Source organism: Hypanus sabinus, chromosome 2, assembly GCF_030144855.1.
Source record: "Hypanus sabinus isolate sHypSab1 chromosome 2, sHypSab1.hap1, whole genome shotgun sequence".
NCBI classification, from domain to species: domain Eukaryota; kingdom Metazoa; phylum Chordata; class Chondrichthyes; order Myliobatiformes; family Dasyatidae; genus Hypanus; species Hypanus sabinus.
Window position 1 is genome coordinate 16803388 of NC_082707.1, and position 19466 is coordinate 16822853.

At 44.1% G+C, this 19466-nt stretch overlaps 1 protein-coding gene across 3 annotated transcripts in view; it reads right to left on the reverse strand.

The window, feature by feature from the left end:
• The window catches only part of LOC132406609 (rho guanine nucleotide exchange factor 26-like), a 218438-nt gene that overhangs the window by 49851 nt on the left and 149121 nt on the right, over positions 1-19466 (reverse strand). For all 3 annotated transcript variants that reach the window (XM_059992420.1, XM_059992427.1, XM_059992432.1), the window contains 3 exons: positions 18707-18836; positions 13357-13431; positions 5210-5299 (listed from right to left, as the gene is read on the reverse strand). In XM_059992420.1, the coding sequence (XP_059848403.1) occupies positions 5210-5299; positions 13357-13431; positions 18707-18836 (295 nt within the window). The remainder of the gene's footprint in view (positions 1-5209; positions 5300-13356; positions 13432-18706; positions 18837-19466) is intronic.

The following is a 19466-nucleotide window of genomic DNA, read 5'->3' on the forward strand; positions in this document are numbered from 1 at the left end:
TTTTGGAATGACAGGCTGGATTGCATGCTTGTGTTTGTCTGCGGACTGCTGGGAACTGCAACATCAATTTGAGGGACATGTAACTCAGGGACTTGGGCTATAGATATAGCTGTGCGCTCACTGCATTGAATGTGCTGTGTACATTTTGCACCTTGGCCCCAGAGGAACAATGTTTGCTTTGGCTGTATTCATGCATGGTTGAATGATAATTAAACTTGAATTTGAATTTGAAGCTCCAAGACCTCAGCCTCCATGCCTCCTTGTGCAAATGCATCCTCAATTTCCTCACTTGCAGACCCCAGTTGGTAGAGATAGGCAACAACATCTCCTCCGCAACCACAGGAGCACCACAAGGCTGTACGTCTAGTCCCCTTCTCCACTCACTTTACACTTATGACTGTGATGCTAAGTACAGTTCTAATGTCATACTTAACTTTGTTGATGATACCACTGTTGTTGGCCGAATCAAAGGTGATTTCAAATCAGCATGCTGGAGGGAGATTGAAAATTCTGTTGAATGGTGCCAAAACAACAAACTCTTACTCAAAGTCAGCAAAACTAAAGGCTGATTATTGACGACAGGAGGAGGAGACTGGAGGCTCACGAGCCAGTGCTCATCGTGAGGCAGGAGGTGGAGAGGGTCAGTAGCTTTAAAATCCTTGGCATTATCATTTCCGAGGGTCTGTTCTGGAACCAGCATGTAACTGCCGTTAGGAAGGAGGAACAGCAGCACCTCTACTTTCTTAGAAGTTTGCGCAGATTCGGCACGTCATCTAAAACTTCAACAAGCTTCTAAAGATGCACAGTAGAGATTATTCTGACTGGCTGAATCATAGCCTGGCAAGGAAACATCAAGGTCCATGAACCGAAAAGCCTACGAAAAGTAGAGGATACAATCCCGTCCATCACTGGAAAAGACCTCCTCACCATTGAGCACATCTACAAGGGGCACTGCCGCACGAAAGCAGCAGCCATCATCAAGGACCCCACCATCCAGGCCATGCTCTCCTCTCACTGTTGCCATTGGGAAGGAGGTACAGGAACCTTAGATCCCACACCACCAGGTTCAGGAACAGTTTAACCTTTAGGCTCCTGACCAGCGTGGATAACTTCACTCACCACAATGCTGAACTGACGCTGCAGCTCATGTTTTCAATACTTACTTTTCTATTTGTGCATTTGCAGTTTGTCTTCTTTTGTGCATTGGTTGTTTGTCAGTCTTTGTACGCATTTCTTCACTGATTCTATCGTATTCCTTTGTGATTGTAAATGCCCGCAAGAAAATGAGCCTCAGAGTTGTTGATTTGGCAGGGGAATGGGAAACTGAGTGGTAGTTGTGTGGATGGGGTAGTTGGTATACAAGCAGAGACTGTCAAGAAGGACTGGCAGATGACAGGGCAAAATTGCAATCAGTAGAATGAGTTGCAGTGTAACATGGGACAAAATGAATACAGGACTGAAAGTGAATATGGTGACATATATGTACTTTGAAAGTAAATTCACCTTGAACCTTGATCTCATTTTTCTAACCTGGGGAGTATAGGGAGATATTGCTAATTCCTCCTTCATGGAAAGTCTCTCCATCCCAGCGTCAAGCTGCTGAATCTTTGTTGGATCATAAGCTTATCCCTCCTGAGGTAATCAGATCTGTGCACAAGATTCAGTTCTGGTCCCACGAATGTTCTATATCAGTGCAATAATATCCTCTTTCTCTTCTAACAAAGGCCAGTATATAATTTGCCTTCCTGATTACTCACTATACCTGCAAATTAACTTTCAGCGATTCATTCATGTACAATGACATCCAACACCAGTTCATTTAAATCCCTTATTGTTGAATTCACTCTGCTGACCCACGACTGTGCTGCAACACACAGCTCGAACCATATCATCAAGTTCGCCGATGACACGACCGTGGTGGGTCTCATCAGCAAGAACGACGAGTCAGCTCACAGAGAGGAGGTGCAGTAGCTAACGGACAGGTGCAGAGCCAACAACCTGTCTCCTAATGTGAGCAAAACGAAAGAGATGGTTGTTGACTTCAGGAGGGCACGGAGCGACCACTCCCCACGGAACATCGACGGCTCCTCGGTAGAGATCATAAAGAGCACCAAATTTCTTGGTGTTCACCTGACGGAGAATCTCACCTGGTCCCTCAACACCAGCTCCATAGCAAAGAATGCCCAGCAGCGTCTCTACTTTTTGCGAAGGCTGAGGAAAGTCCACCTCCCACCCCCATCCTCATCACATTCTACAGGGGTTGTATTGAGAGCATTCTGAGAAACTGCATCACTGCCTGGTTCGGAAATTACACCATCTCGAATCGCAAGACCCTGCAGCTGAGAAGATCATCGAGGTCTCTCTTCCTGCCATCACAGACATTTACACTACATGCTGCATCCGCAAAGGAAACAGCATTATGAAGGACCCCAAGCACCCTTCATACAATCTCTTCTCCCTCCTGCCATCTGGGAAAAGGCTCCGAAGCATTCAGGCTCTCACGACCAGACTATGTAACAGTTTCTTCCCCCCAAGCTATCAGACTCCTCCATACCTGAAGCTTGGACTGACACCTTGCCCTACTGTCCTGTTTATTATTTATTGTAATGCCTGCATTGTTTTTGTGCACTTTATGCAATCCAGTGTAGGTCTGTAGCCTAGTGTAGCTTTCTCTGTGTTTTTTTTTATAACTTAGTTCAGTCTAGTTTTTTGTACTATGTCATGTAACACCATGGTCCTGAAAAATGTCTCATTTTTACTAAGCACTGTACCAGCAGTTATGGTCAAAATGACAATAAAAGTTGACTTGACTTGAAATACTCCATCTTTTTATGTTCTTCGACTAAAGACATTATTTTCTTCCTTTTGGGCACTCCCTTGGGATTCAGGAAGCTGCTTCCAGAGAGAAGGATTTTGTTTATAAACCGAAAAATGGACAATTATCATTTGATATCGTAACCAAACCTCTAAGCATTGTATCAAATGATATCCAAAGCACACAAGGCTGGCAAGAAATCAACAATTAGTGAAAGTGGGGAGCGATAGAGAAGAAATTAGTTCCGTCCCTTGTAGGAACCAGTGTGTGCACACGTATCAGATTTTTAACTTGATATTACGGAATTGCCAGTGGGGAGAGCAATTGAATGGAGGTTTGAGGTTGATGGCTTTTGAACCTGCTTCGACGAAGAATATTAACTCTGTTCCTCTCCTCACGGACACTCAGCAGCCTCGCTACTTCCATTTTATGGATCATAGTTCTCATTGCCAGATTGAGACCAGAAAACACAGGAGCAGAATTAGGCCATTCAGCCCATTGAATCTGTTCTGCCATTCCATCATGGCTAACTTAATCCCTTTCCCATTCTCCTGCCTTCTCCACATACCCTTTGATGCACTAACCAAAAACCCATCAACCAAACAGAGAATTATTTCTCTGGTGCTGTCTAATACTTAGACACCAATTAGTACTATTGGATGCAGATTATGTGATAAATAACACAGGAGGTGCATAGATACAATGAACGCCCCCCAGTCCTTGTGTGACTGCACACTAGTGAACTATTTCCTCAAAACATGCAAAATGCTGGAGGAACTCAGCAGGCCAGGCAGTATCTATTGAAAAAAGTACAGTTGATGTTTCACACTGAAACCCTTCAGCAGGACTAAAGAAAAAAAGGTGAGGAGTAGATTTAAATTTGGGGGAGGGGAGAGAGAAACATGAGGTAATAGGTAATACCAGAAGTGGGGGGATGAAGTGAAGAGCTGAGAAGTTGATTGGTGAAAGACTTGCAGAGTTGGAGAAGGCGAGGATAGAAGGCCTTAGAAAAAAGAAAGGGGAGAGGAAGGCAATGGGCAGGCAAGGAGATAAGGTGAGAGAGGGAAAAGGAGGTGGGGAATGGTGAAGGAGAGTGGGGTCCATCACTGGAAGTTCAATGTTGAATTCTGTGTTAGAGAAGGCAGCTGACAGACACTTCACTTGTACATTCTGTGTATTTGATATTCAAAATGGGGGGGAGGTCATTATACAGCGACCTTCTTCCCAACTCCTTTATGTGGGCCAGGCATTAGAAGCAGTTAGGCCATTCGGCCCATCAATACCTGCCCTGCCATTCGATTGTGGCTGATTTATTATCACTCACAACTCCATTCTCTTATCTTCTTCCCATAACTGATGCTCTTACGAACAAAGAACCTATCGACCTCTGTGACAATCAGTTCCACAGATCCACCACCTTCTGGCTAAATAGATTCCTCCTCAACTCTGTTCTAAAGGGACATCCTGCTATTCTGAAACTGAGCCCTCTCCATATCCACTCTTTCTCGCCCTCAATATTTGATAGGGTTAAATGAACACACCATTCTCTTTGACATCCCGTACCAATCAAGAACCTATCAACCTCTGTTTTAAATATAACTCATCCTTATAAATTGTTTGCTCGTGTGTCGGGGTTCCACGGCTGGGCGTTCACAAGGGCACCAAGGAAGCGCAGTGGTTAGAGATGCCATTACGGCGCAGGGCGCCAGAGTCTGGCAGTCAATTCCAGTGCCGTCTGTAAGGAGTTTGTCTGTTCTTCCTGGGACCTCACGGATGCTCCCGTTTCTCCCAGAGTCCACAGATGTTCCAGTTAGTAGGTTAGTTGCTCATTGTAAATTTTCCTGTGGTCAGGCTAGGGTTAAATAGGGGGATTGCTGGGCAGTGTAGCTCGCTGTGCTGAAAGGGCCTGTTCCAATTGTATCTCTAAATAGAATAAATAAATTACTAAAACACTCTTTTATGTTCACCTGTTACACAGAGTGATACAGTTTCAGTGAACGGGGTTAGTTTGAAGAAATGCATTCCAGACCTCCCCACATTCTGGACACCCTGATTCCAGCTGCATATACCCTGGCCACAGCCGGGAACCTGGATCCCAGCCGCCCTCTGTACCCCATGATGCATGCAAACCACATCTGCCACCCACTCCTCCCCACCCTTCAGCTCATATTCCAGGTTAATAATCCTGGGTCAAGCAGGATTTCCAAATAATGGGATCCCAGATGACTGGAATTCTTTTACTGGCCAATGTAAAAGACAAACGGGCCAACCACTCCAAAAGAGGAGCTGGAATCCCCTGGCCCAGCCGTAACTGACAGGGGGATGTCTGCTGATGGAAGGCAGCAGGTGTGATAGGACAGACCTCCACACTCGGGTATGAGGTAAAACAGGTACCTTGATTCTGAAATCCAGTTGGGTGTTAATGGTGTACATCATCTCTGTCCGCTCCATCCGCCGTGCTCCTTCATTGCACTGTCGCACCAGCTATCACAAAGCATAGGGCAAGAGATCGATTACTTATATTGTACCTGAAGAACCTTCACACTGAAATTCATCTAGGACAGCGATGACCCACCCACCCATGATATTGTGCTGACCTGTGTAATCCTACGTAGACCATAACCCTCTACTTTTCTTTCATTCATGGGTTGATCTAACAGTCACTTAAATGTCCCTAATGTATCTGCCTCTGCCAACACCCTGGCAGGGTGTTCCATGCACCCACCACTCTCTTGTGTAAAAAAAAACTACCTCTGACATCTCTTCCACCATCTGATCACCTTCACCCCTAACCCAGTCCACCACAACCCCCACTACCACTACTTTATCATTCCCTGTCAGAGTCACCTTACATACAGACACTCTGCACCCAGCATCACCTAATGGACGTATAATCAATCTCTGTGTATAAACTATCTTATGTGTTGCTTTAAATTAGAGTCATAGAAAAGTACAGCACGCAAACAGGCCCTTTGGTCCATGCAGACCGAGCCAAACTGCCTACTCCCATCAACCTGCACTGGGACCATAACCCGCAACCCCCACCCAACCATCCATGTACCTATCCAAACTTCTCTTAAGTGCTGAAATCGAGCTTGCATGGACCACTTGTGCTGGCAGCTCATTCCACACTCTCACGACCCACTGAGTGAAGAAGTTTTCCATCATGTTCCCCTTAAACATTTTACCTTTCACCTTTAACCCATGACCTCGGGTTGTAGTCCCATCTTTCCTGTAGGTAGGTGACCAAAATTGCACACAATACTCCAGAGCAGGCCTCACAGCCATCTTATACAACTTCAACATAACATCTATCTGCTGTACTCACTTCGATTTATGAAGGCCAACATGCCAAAAGCTTTCTTTACGACCCTATCTACCTGGAGCTTGCGTCAACCTGTATTGGATAGCTTAGATCAAAAGACCAAGTGTATCTTCATCATTGATACTGATTGGCAGGAAATGAAGTTGAGGTCATAGAATTCTAGAGAATTGATTGGTGAATTGGCTTGTTATGTCACGTATACCGATGTACAGTGAAAATCTTGTCTTGCACACTTCATGCAGATCAAATCATTACAGAGCATTAAGCTGGAACAAATTTGGGCAGCACAGTAGTGTAGTGGCTAGCGCAGTGATTTACAGTATTCTATTTTGACAAACAAATCATAACTAACACTACAGGAGATTTTCAGCTCAGATTGGAAATAATGAAGATCCCTCTCGAAAAACACATGAGTGCAAAATTAGCATGGTCATGTTTCTGGAGGAGAGGTCAGTAGTTTGGGGCTGAAGATTTAAGGTCAAAGGATTATAGGGCAGCTCAGAAGAAAAATTACTCAAATTATTCTGAGGGTCTGTTTCTCATCAAAAAAAACCACAGCCTGACCAGCACTTGAATAGCTTCCAGGTTATGTAACAAGAGCTGGAAAGTACATATCAGTAAATTGGTTTGTTATTCTCATAAGATGCAGTGGAAAATGTGTCTTGAATATTGTTCATACAGATCAGTTCATTACAGCTCTGCATGGAGGTAGTACAAGGGAAAACAGTAACAGAATGCATATTAAAGTGCAGTAAGAGGCCATTGGACCCATCTGGTCTATGCCAATCCTTTTCTCTCTACAGACACTGCCTGACCTGATGAGATCCTTGTGTGTGTGTAGGGGGGGAGGGGGGGAGAGGGGGAGAGGGGGAGAGGGGGAGAGGGGGAGAGGGGGAGAGGGGGAGAGGGGGAGAGGGGGAGAGGGGGAGAGGGGGAGAGGGGGAGAGGGGGAGAGGGGGAGAGGGGGAGAGGGGGAGAGGGGGAGAGGGGGAGAGGGGGAGAGATTTCCAGCATCTGCCATATCTCTTGTGTTACTAGTCTTGGTCCAGCTCCTGGTCCATACACTATTGGCCAAGCTTCTTCAATGTACCCACCAATGTCCTGTTCAAATATTGTGTAGATATTCCTTCACAGCCGTTTTTAACTGTGAGTTCCACATTTTCCCCCCTCCTCTCTGCCACGACCTCTGGGAGAAAATACCTTTGCTCATCTCCTCTCTAATCCTTCTCCTAATTACTTAATCTCCAGTTTCCACCATCCTTCCTGTTACTTTCTCTGGACCCTCTCATAACTTTATGTACAGCTCACCTCTGCCATACAGAAGTCTGGCTAACAGTAGCTCACCCATAACACCATAAGACGTAGGAGTGGGATTGGGCCATTTAGCCCATCAACTCTGATCTACAATTTCATTATGGCTGATCATTTCCCTCTCAACCCCATTCTTCTCCCTTCTCCCCTTAACCTTCCACATCCTGACTAATCAATGACCTGTCGGCCTCCGCCTCAAATACATCTAGTGCCCTGGCCTCCACAGCCGCCTGTGGCAACAAATTCCACAGGTTCACCACCTTCTGGTTAAAGAAATTCCTCCTCATCGCCATTCTAAATGGAGGCTCCTCTATTCTGAGGCTGTGCCCTCTGGTCCTAGACTCCCCCACTATCCTCTCCACATCCACTCTATCTAGGCCTTTCAATATTCGATGGGTTTCAGTGAGATTCCCCCCCCCCCCCCATCAAATCCACAAGTTACTACAGAAACATTTGAAATGGGGAATAAAGAATAAGTGCGTGAGAAAAAAGGAACACTACTACAAAATAGGCACATGGACGTATATCTTCCACCTATCCCCTCCCAGCTTCTCACTTCACCCGCCTCCCCACTCACCTGACTTCACCTTCCAGCTTGCTCTCCTCCCCCTTCCCCTCACCTTCTAATTCTGCCTTCAAAACCCCTTCCTTTCCAGTCCTGATCAGAAGTCTCGGCCCGCTATTTATTTCCTTCCATAGATGCTGCCTGACCTGCTGAGTTCTTCCAGCACTTTGTGTGCGCTGCTCTGGGTTTCCAGCATCTGAAGAATCCCTGGTGCCTGCCTGGTCTGCACTTTCTCTGTGACTGTGACTCTGCATTCAGCACTCCATAATTGCTTTTCCTTTTGGACCACCTCAAAGTATTCATGCTTGGAATGACCGCTCCGAATGGCATGCAAAACAGAATGTCTCATACTCGTGACAATACCAAACCAGTTTACCGATCCCCGATTAAATTCTGCAATGTTAATGAGATGGAAGTAGATGAGAGAGGAGATTATGTAGGTGTAGGTCATTTCGACAATTGTATCCAATCTGGATTTGAAACCGAGAATATTTTAAAATCTAGGAGTCTATGCAGGGCGGAACAGGGAGTTCTGCAAGTGAGACCTAGTTGGCAAAAAATTACAGTGGATGTAAGAGGAGAGAGTGTTCTGGAGTGGGCAAGCCTTTTGATGGGCCCTTGCTGAACAGGTAGAACTTGTGCGGGGTTGTTGACGCAAAGCATTAGCACTCTCCCTCCTTCTCCATCCTTTCTCTCATAACTCCCTCTCTCTTCCTACCCCACCCCTCTCTATCTCTCTCACTTTCTCACCATTCTCTTACCCTTCCTCACTCTCCTCCCCTTTCTCTCTCCCCACTTCCCCCTTTCTCTTTCACTCCCTCTTTCCCTTCCTCTCTCTATCTCTTTCTGTTCAACCTCCCTTCTCCCCACTTTCTCTTTCCCTCCATCCTTTCCCCCTCTATCTCTGTCTCTCCATTTCTCTCTCTATATAAATATATATATATTTCCCTTTGCCCCCTTCTCCCTTCTTTCTCTTTCCCTCTTTCTTGCTCCATCCCTTCCTTGCCCTAAGATGGTTCCGATAAGTGTTGACATTTTGTGCACAGCTCCAATGGGAATCATCAAACGTTTTCATTCAGTAGGACTACAGCTGAAATCCACAATCACAGCCATGGGTACTTCAGTAGGCTGCCTCATTTAAAAATTTTTAAAAATCAATTTATACTCAACATCGATGGACCCTGGATAGTAGAGTTGGTTGCAAGTGCATTTTCCCCTTAAGAAAAAAGGATGTAGGGATGGTGTGCTGATATACAGGTACAACTGAAACACAAAAGCTTTAGACACCTTCCCCCCATTCCCAACTATCCTGTTGGCAAATGTACGGTCTCTGGAAAGTAAAATTGAAGACGTCAGAGCAAGATTGCTATATCAGAGGGACATCAGGGACTACTGTGTACTTTACTTAATGGAAACATGGCTACCCCGTTCATTTCCAATGCAGCACCTCAGCCCAATGACTTTACCATTCACCGCACAGACAGGTCTGTATGATGGTGATGGTGATGGTGATGGTGATGTAGATACATCAGCAAGATAGACCAGCTTGCACAACCTTAACAAAAACCTTGCACTCAACGTCAGTAAGACCAAGGAACTGATTGCGGATTTCAGGAAGGGGAAGTCGAGGGAACACACACCAGCCCTCATCGAGGTATCAACAGGGAACGGCTGAGCAGTTTCAAGTTCCTGGCTGTCAACAGCTCTGAAGATCTATCCTAGGCCGAACACTGACGCAATTGAAAAGAAGTGGCACAGCTATATTTCGTTAGAAATTTCAGGAGACTTGGTATGTCACCAAAGACACTGGCAAATGTCCACAGATGTGCCGTGCAGAGCATTCTAACCGGTTGAATCACTGTCTGGTTTGGAGGAGCCACTGCACAGGATTGGAAAAAGCTGCAGAAAGTTGAAAACTTAGCCAGCCCCATCACAGGTACTAGTCACCCCAACATCTTCAAAAGTGATGCCTCAAAGAAACGGCATCCATCATTAAGGGCCCCCATCTCCCAAGATGTGCCCTCTTCCCATTCCTACCATCAAGGAGGAGGTACAGGAGCATGAAGACACACACGCGCAATGTTTCAGGAACAGCTTCTTACTCTCCGTCATCATCAATCGAGAATGAATTCATGAACACTATCTCGCTTTTTTCCTCTGTTTTATATTTTTTTATATCTACTTCTTACTGCAATTTATATCGCAATAGATGGCAATGTATAATTTTTTACTATTATGTATTGAAATGTACTGCGACACAAGGAAACACATTTCATGACTACAGGATCCAACAGGGTCTTTTGAGAGCCTCTTAGATAGGTACATGGAGCTTAGAAAAATAGAGGGCTATGCACTAGGGAAATGCTAGGCAGTTTCTAGTGTATGTTACATGCTCGGTACAACATTGTGGGCCGAAGGGCCTGTAATGAGCCATAAATTTCTATGTTCTATGCTCTGTGCCAGTCATAGTAAACCTGATGTTTTCACTTTCTCTTTCTCTCTCTTTAAATGCTGCCTGACTTGCTGAGGATTTCCAGCATTGCTTGTTTGTCAGCCAATTTCACCTGACCTACATCTCAAGTTCAAAAACACTGGTCTGCCCCACTCTGAATGCTGCTCGACCTGTACCACCACATTGAGAGTTAAATTTGGAACCAGTGTAAAGGTAACTGATTCCATAAAGAAAGAATCAAAAAGCAATAATGATGTCACCACATTGCTATGTGACGCACCCACACCGTGATCTCTTCCAAATGGCAATGTTAGCATTCATTTTGAGAGGAGCACAGTATAAAGGAAAGATGTAATGCCTTATAGGGCATTGGTCAGACCACACTTGCAATACTGAGAGGACCCATGTCCAAGACAAAGTGCTGGCATTGGAGTGGGTCCAGAGGAAGTATACAAGAATGATACCAGAAATAACAGGGTTAAAATATGAGGAGAATTTGATGGCTCTGGGCCTGTACTTGCTGATGTTTAGAAGAATGAGGGTGGATCTCATCGAAACCTATTGAATATTTTAAAGCTTAGATAGAGCGGACATGGGAAGGAAGTTTCCTGTAGTGGAGGTGTTCAGGATACAACCTCACCTTTAAAACAGAGATGACAAGGGACTTTTTAAGTCAGAGGATGGTGAATCTGTGAATTCATTGCTACAGATGGCTGGGGAGGACAAGTCACTGGTTATATTTAAAGTGGAGGTTGATAATTTTTGATTAGTAATGGCATCAATGGTTACAGGAAGAAGGCAGGAGAACGGGGCTGAGAGGAATAATAATCAGCCGTGATGAACAAACTCAGTGGGATGACTGACCTAATTCTGCTCTGATGTTTTATTGTCTTCACATTGCTTGATCATCTTGAAATCATCCCTACAATTCCACTGGGAGTTGAAGGGATCTAACGTTCCTGCCTCTGTGTGTGGAGTGATTCCCCTGTGGAATTGAACCAGCTCTTTGAATCGATGCCGTAGCCGTTGCCCCTGTGATTGGCTGAAGCTCATGAGGACATTAGAGTGAACAGACACCTCCATAGTTTCTACTCAGGCCCTTCCCAGATGATTTGCTTCCACTCTGGTTCCACGGGATCCAAGCGGCTGGCGTGGGACATTGCAGTTTCCTTTCCAGACAGGCACATCGGTGGGAGGGTCTTGTCTGCTGCATGGAACCATGCTTCTCAGCACTAGTATTCATTCCCCACTTTGAATAATCCTGGGTCAGAAATCACCCGGGATTCCCTGGGAATGTTGCAATTCCCCAAGGAGATTTTGGAATCTGACCACCTGGTAATCTCCTCACTCAACAGAAGCTCCGAATGGAATGTATCAGGAACGTGAACCATCTGCCCTGCCCACTGGATCACTCAGACACTGACACTTTCACAGATGATGAAGGAATCCTCCCACCACCCCAGTCATTCTTTCTGCTCCCCCCTCCCTCTGCACAGGAGATTCAAAAACTTGAGAAAACATTTTACCAGGTACAAGGCCAACTTCTATCCCACTGTAGTCAAGCTCCTGAACGACCCTCTTCCCCAACAAAGTGAACTTTGGATTTCTCAGCTGATCTTGTCTTTGACCGAGTACCTTACATGTCTATGTATCATGTACTCCCTCAAGTTCAAAGTTCAAATAAATTTATTATCAATGTATGTTACCATATACAACCGAGATTCATATATGTCAATATATACAATCCTGAGGTACATATATGTCACCATATGCAGCCCTGAGATACACTTTTGTAGATATTCACAGTAAGAAATTCAATAGGATCTAAGAAAAACTACAAGACCGACAAACAACCAATGTGCAAGTGAAAATGCGTCCAGAGGTTGTGGAATCAGTTCAGATTTGAGGTTATCCGGGCTGGTTCAGGAGCCTGATGGTTGAGTGTAATAACTGTTCCTGAACTTGGTGGTGGGGGACCTAAAGCTCTTGTACAATCTACCTGATATCAGCAGCGAGAAGAGAGCAAATCCTGGATGCTGGAGGTCTGTAACTGTTACACTATATTCCACATTATTTTAAATTACAATTTACAGCCATGGCCAATTAACCTCACTAACCCCCTAGCTTCCTCAGGAGGCTAAAGAAATCTGGCATGTCCCCTTATTCTAGCTCAAAGCACTGAGTAATGATTTGATCTGTATAAGCAGTTATCAAGACCAGTTTTTTTTTACTATATCTTGGTATACACATCAATACTAATTCTGAACTCCACACAGTCAGCAGCAGAGATCAGCAAGCAGCCAGTATAATCAAAGAGCCCACCGACCCCAGACATCCTTTGTTCTTGCTCTCACATTGGGCAGAAGATACAAAATCCTGAAAACACGCATCACCAGGCTCAAGGACAATTTCTACCCCACTGTTCAAAGACCATTAGACAGTAAACACTAAACAAATTTTTGACCTCACAATCTACCTCATTATAATCTTGCACTTTAATGTTTACCCGCACTGCTATACATTATTCTGCATTGTTATTACGAGCTCAGTGAACTGTATGCTCTATGTAATGAATTGATTTGTATGAACAGTATGAAAAGCAGGTTTTTCCACAGCACCTCAATCCATGTGGCAATAATATACCAATACCATATGCTTCTTTACCTCCTTAACATATGTAATTTCAAATACACTGTTGCCTAAATACAATTTTTCATTCAGTCAGTGAAGAGTAAATGAGTGCAGTGGAAGGAGCAGCTAACGTACTCCTTTCAGAAGACAAAAATAACACTTATCAGTTGGAAATACTTTCCCTTGAGGCAGGTGGGAAGATGCTATCTTGAGACAACCATGTTGGGGACTCTCCATGAAGCAGTAATGTTGCTCACCTTGCTAACGGACTGCAATGCCTTCTTGGCACATTCATATTCAGGCGAGTCCTTTGGAGTTTTCTGGCAAATGGTCTGTGAAGAAAAGATCAAGGTATAAAACCCATTCCATTGCTGAAAATTAGTGCAATTCAGAAGTCATATTTTATTCCAATGCAGCAAATGAATATACTGGACAACAACGATTTTGTTTCCTGAATACTTTTGGGCATATCTTATGGATTTTGGGCTGCTGATTATGAAAATCACTGTTAAGTTTCCCTATCATGCAACATTTGTTTGAAATTGCCTGTATTTGTTATTTCACTTCATAATTCAAGTCAGAATAACTGATGCCAAGATTAAGGAAGGCACTTTTGTTGTTCCACAAATCAAACAGGTCATCAACGACAGGCAATTCAAAGAACTTCAAGTGGGACCACAGAAAATCACATGGAAGGCATTCAAGAATGTTACTGAAAATTTTCTTGGAAACTGCTGGGCACCAAACTACATGCAGCTGGTTGACAACATGCATCAAGCATACAAAACCATGAAGTGCAACATGTCATTAAAGATTTATTTTCTGCATGCCCATTTCGACATCTTCTTTGCTGCAAACCTTTGCACAGTCAGAGATGAGCATGGAGAAAGATTTCACCCGGGTGCTGTGGTGTGGTATGAGGGCAACTGGAATCTACCAATGCTGGCTGATTATTGCACGATACTTTCAGGAGAAGCCTCAGACTCTGAGTACAAATGGCAATCATCACCAGTACATTTTTACCTTAGTTGAACTATTACGAAGTGTCAGGGCCATTACGCATCGGGACACATTATATTCAATAAAAGTCAACTTAGTGTTATTCCAAATTCCTATGTGATACAATAGGCTGAGATTTTATTTGTGTTCAGCTTCAAGTGACAAATATTCCTGGAAGCAACACGTTAGAAAAAATTTGTTGTCTAGTGATACGGGCCGTGATAGACATTCAGTCATAAAGAACGGCAACACAGAAATAGACCCCTTAACCTATCTAGTCCATCCACCTACACCCAGAGCACAGCCCTCCATACCACTTTCATCCATGTATCTATCATAATCTTCTCTAAGATGTAATCAGCATCTACCACTTACTCAAGGCTCCCCATTGCTGAAGGTCGATCATGGATGTTGCATCCTAGCTGCCTACATGATATGCACGCCAGAGCAGTACAATATGGAGAGCAAGCTGTTGCCCATGTAGGAAGCTCCCCCTTTCCATACAGCGGATGAACCCAAAGCAACAGCAGAGACTGATACAATCTGGCTCCAGCAGTGCCACAGGAGTTCCCAGTCAGCATTGAACTCAATTTAGGACTGCCTTAGGGACTCCAGCTCTCGATATTTCCTCGGGTTTACTCCCGAAGACTTCCTCATGAGTGGGTATAGCTGCAAGGCAGTAGAGGTTTGAGATCAGAGTTTTCCTTCTTCTAGATGAGCTGCCAATCACAGCTGACAAGCCCATCTACCAAAGTGACTAGTTTTAAGGCACCAGTAATCTGCCTTTGCCCTTCTCCTGTCAGTAGAAATGATTCCACTGGGCTTAACAGCTGAGCCACATGTGAAGGCCAGGAACTGTACTCAGTTGTCAGAGGCTATTTGAGACACATATCTTTGGGAGCATTTAATACGCAGTGGGAGCTTATCCCTCTCTCACCTCTGGCTCTGACGTTAAAAAGCCTACCACTTTCACTGGTAGCTCATTCCATAACTCTGGGTGCAGAAATTTCCATTCAGAACCCCCGTAAATATTTTACCATAAGTTCTAGTCTCACCCAACCTGAGGGGGAAAAAATCCCATGTGCATTCACCATATCTATACCACTCATAATTTCATGTGCCTCTAATGTTTTTCTTGCATTATAAGCACAAAATATTCTGTTGATGCTGGAAATCCATAGCAACCCACACAAAATGCTGGAGGAACTCAGCAATCAGGTAGCATCGATGGAAATGAATAAACAGCCGATGTTTTGGGTGAAGACCCTTCATCGGAACTTGGAAAAAAGGGTGAATAAGAAGGCTGGGGACTAGAGAAGGATAAGCTAATAGGTAGTAGGTGGAGCTAACTGGTTTGGGGAGGGGGCATGAAGTAAGAAGCCGGGTGATGATCAGTGGAGAAGGCAAAGGACTGGAGAAGATGGAATCTGAAAAGAGAAGAGAGTGGACCGTGGCAGAAATGGAAAGGGGAGGGCACTGGGAGAAGTTATGAGGGGTATAGATAGGGTGAATGGGGTAGGTCTGGTCTAGTGGTGCAATAACTAGTCTAGTAATTGGTCTGGGCCAGTGGTACAGTAACTGGTCAGTGATTGGTCTGGTCTAGTGGTGCAGTAACTGTCTAGCAATTGAGAGAAATGCAACCACAGTATCTCTGGAATTTAAATTTGGTAAATCACTAAGAATTTATTGCAAAACACACACAAACATTGTTGGGACTTGAGAATCTGAGTTGCAACAAGAAGTAGAATAGGTAGGACTTTATCCCCTGGGCCACAGGAAAATGAGGGGAGCTATGCAAAATTATGAGGGGCGAATGTGAGCAGGCATTGGGTGAGACCAGAACTAGAGGTCACAGACTTAGAATAAAAGGTGAAATATTTAAGGGGGTACATCTTCACTTAAATGGTTTTACAGCATCCAGGCAGTTCTTTATCACAGAACAGTCTCGATGTTCTGAAAACTAATCAAGTTCCCTCATGGAGTCCAATGGGGTAAGAGTGCTGTCTCTGCCTTGTCTGTTGGAGCTTTAGAGAGGGTGCAGAGAAGATTTACGAGAATGCTGCCTGGACTAGACAGCATGTCTTATGAATAGGTTGAGTGAACAGGAACGAGAGACAACTTGATAGAGTGGAGAGCCAAAGTCTTTTTCCCAGGGTGGAAGTGGCGAATATGAGGGGGCATAAGTTTAAGGTGACTGGAGGAAGGTGTAGAGGAGGTGTCAGGGTTAATTTTTTTTTGACACAGAGAGTGAAGGGTGCTCAGATTACCCTGTCCCTGGTAGAGGCAGATACATTAGGGGCATTTAAGAAACTCTTAGAAAGGGACATGGATGACAGGAAAATGGAGGGCTATATTGAAGGAAGGGTTAGATTAATCTTGTAGTGGGTTAAAAATTCAGCACAACATTGTGGGCCAAAGGGGAAGTACTGTGCTGAAATGTTCTATGTTGGGTCAGGATGTAATTCCTCATGTACTAAAGGTCACTGGCTCTTAACCTTAGTAAACCAAATTCAAGGGAAGTAAGTACCCCACACATGGAAACACAAGAGGTGGATGCTGCAATCCAGAGCAAGAAACTATCTGCTGGAGGAACTCAGTGGATCAGGCAGCATCTGATGGCCCTGCTGGAGACCTTCAACCCAAAAGTATGACAATTCCTTTCCTCCCACAGACAATGCTCGACCTGATGTGTTCCTCCGGTTTAGTCTTTAATGCCTCACGTATGTCATGCCTTATATTGTGATGGCCCTATCACTTTATTTCCCTGATTGCACTTGAACACTACATCATGCATTGTTTCCATTGTCTGTTTTAAATAATACTTTTTATAAGATTTTTACTTTTTAAACGAACTCCTGTATTGTTCACACTCACTGGCAGAAAGCGGTATAGCAGCTAAACTAACGGTTTATAACCCGACTTATTTTTCATTGGCTAAGTATTCGCACATTACCCATGTGATGTAACTGTTTTAATTATGTAGCCTATTAACTAATTTCTCTTACCTATAAAAATGATAAATTTTTCAGAAGTGCCATTTTTTGTGTTACATCGCTTAGCATCATTTCCCAGCTCTTTATTTTTTACTATTATTTGTATGTTTGTTTGTACTCTAAACTAAACCGAAGTCTTGGAATTAAAACCAGTCAACATCTTTGACTCCCAGAAGAATCCTAAGGTTCAGAAATTAGACAGAGATCAAACAACTTCCTTAATGTCATTATGTTGGGCATGATCTGCTTGGATTGTAAGCAAGACTATATCTCAGTGCATGTGACAATAATAAACCAATACCACAGCTGATACATACTGGAAATTAAATCTGAAGCATTAGGGGGGCACATGGCCCTTCTGAAAGACAATGACAGTGTAGAATTCACAAGACCATAAGATATATAAGTGGAGTTAGGCCACTTGGCCCATTGATAATGCTCCATCATTTGACCATGGTTGATTTATTTTCCCTCTCAACTCCATTTTCTTGCCTTCTCCCTGTAATCTTTGATACATTTCCTAAGCATAAACCTATCAAACTCTGCTTTAAATAAACCCCTAGTGACTAGGCTTCCACAGCCATCTGTGGCAATGAATTCTCCCAGATTCACCACCCTGACTAAAGGAATGACTCCTCACCTCTGTTCTAAAAGGATGTCCTCGTAACATGAGGCTGTGTCCTCTGGCGCTAGAATTTCCCACCGTTAGAACAATCCTTTCCACGTCCACTCTTTCTAGCCTTTTCACTGCTCAGTAGTTTTTAATGAGATCCCTCCCCATTCTTCTAAACTCCAGCAAGTACAGACCTAGAATTATCAGACACTCCTCATTCATTAACCCCTTCATTCTTGTAAACTTCCTGAGAACCATCTCTAATGCCAGCACATCTGTTCACAGATATGGGACTCAAAGCTACTCAAAATATATATTAACTGGATTTTAATTTATTTACTTACAGATACAGCACAGAACAGACCCTTCCAGCCTAATGAGCTGTACCACCCAGCAACCCACCTATTTATTTAATTAATTTAATCTAATTATTTAGAGCTACATCATGGAACAGACTCTTCCGGCCCAATGAGGTGCTCCACCTAGCAACCCACCTGTTTAATTAATTGATTTAATTAATTAATTATGGTTTTATATTGCTATATCTCTTCACTATTCTTGGTTGGTGCAGCTGTAACGAAAGCCAATTTCCCTCGGGATCAATAAAGTATGTCTGTCTGTCTGTCTGCTTTTTAGAGCTACATCGTGGAACAGACTTTCAGTCCCAATGAGGTGCTCCACCCAGCTACCAACCCATTTAACACCAGCCTAATGACAGGACAATTTCCAATGACCAATTAACTAACAAACAAGTACATCTGTGGACTGGGGGAAGAAACCGGAACATCTGGCAGAAACCCAAGTGGTTCATGGGCAAAATGTACAAACTCCTTACAGAGAGTGCTGGACCTGAACTCGGAGCTCCAAAAGGCCCTGAGGTGTAATAGGGTCGCGCTAACTGCAATTCTACCATGGCGCCCACTTTTAAATGAAATTATATGTCTTGCTGTAGACTCGCTCCCTCCCCCACCCCCACAGTTCATGAAGGGATGCATTTCTTACATCCATCAGGAGAGGTAATCGAGTGACCCGTTGCATTGGCAGAATGAGGAACGAGATCATGGGCAGGTTCCGGCACTCGGGCTGGGCTTCAATCTTCATCAGGATCTCTTTGAAGTTAGGATTTGTATTTCTGTTGGCGCAAAGCAAGAAAGCGGTGACAACCAAGAGGTGAACAGATGGTGAACATAGCATCAGCAAAAAACTAAGTTTCAGTTTAGAACTTCCCTGCCAATTTAAATTTACAAAAAAATCACTATTTATTTTCCTGTTGGGCTTTGGCTTCATGTGTCATTCTAGGCTCATTTGCATCATATACCATCTGCTGAGCCACACACTTTAGGTATTAGCCTACGTCACAACCAAGGCTGCTAATATGATCAGAAGAGATTCTGCAGATGGTTGAAATCCAGGGTAACACCCACACAAAATGCTGGAGGAACTCAGCAGGTCAGGCAGTGACTACGGAGAAGAATAAACAGTCCATGTTTCGGGCCAAGACCCTTCATCGGTATAGAAAGGAAGGGGGTAGAATCCAAAATAAAAAGGTGGGGGAATGGAAGGAGTACAGACTGCCAGGTGATTGGTGAGACCAGGTGAGTGGGAAGGTGGGTGGGTGGATAAGGTGAGAAGCTGGGAGGTGATAGGAGGAAGGAAATAAAGGGCTGAAAAAGAAAAAAAATCTGATAGGAGAGTGGATTTTGAGTGAAAGGGAATGGGGAACGAACCAGAGAGAGGTGATGGGCAGGTGAGAAGAGCAGGA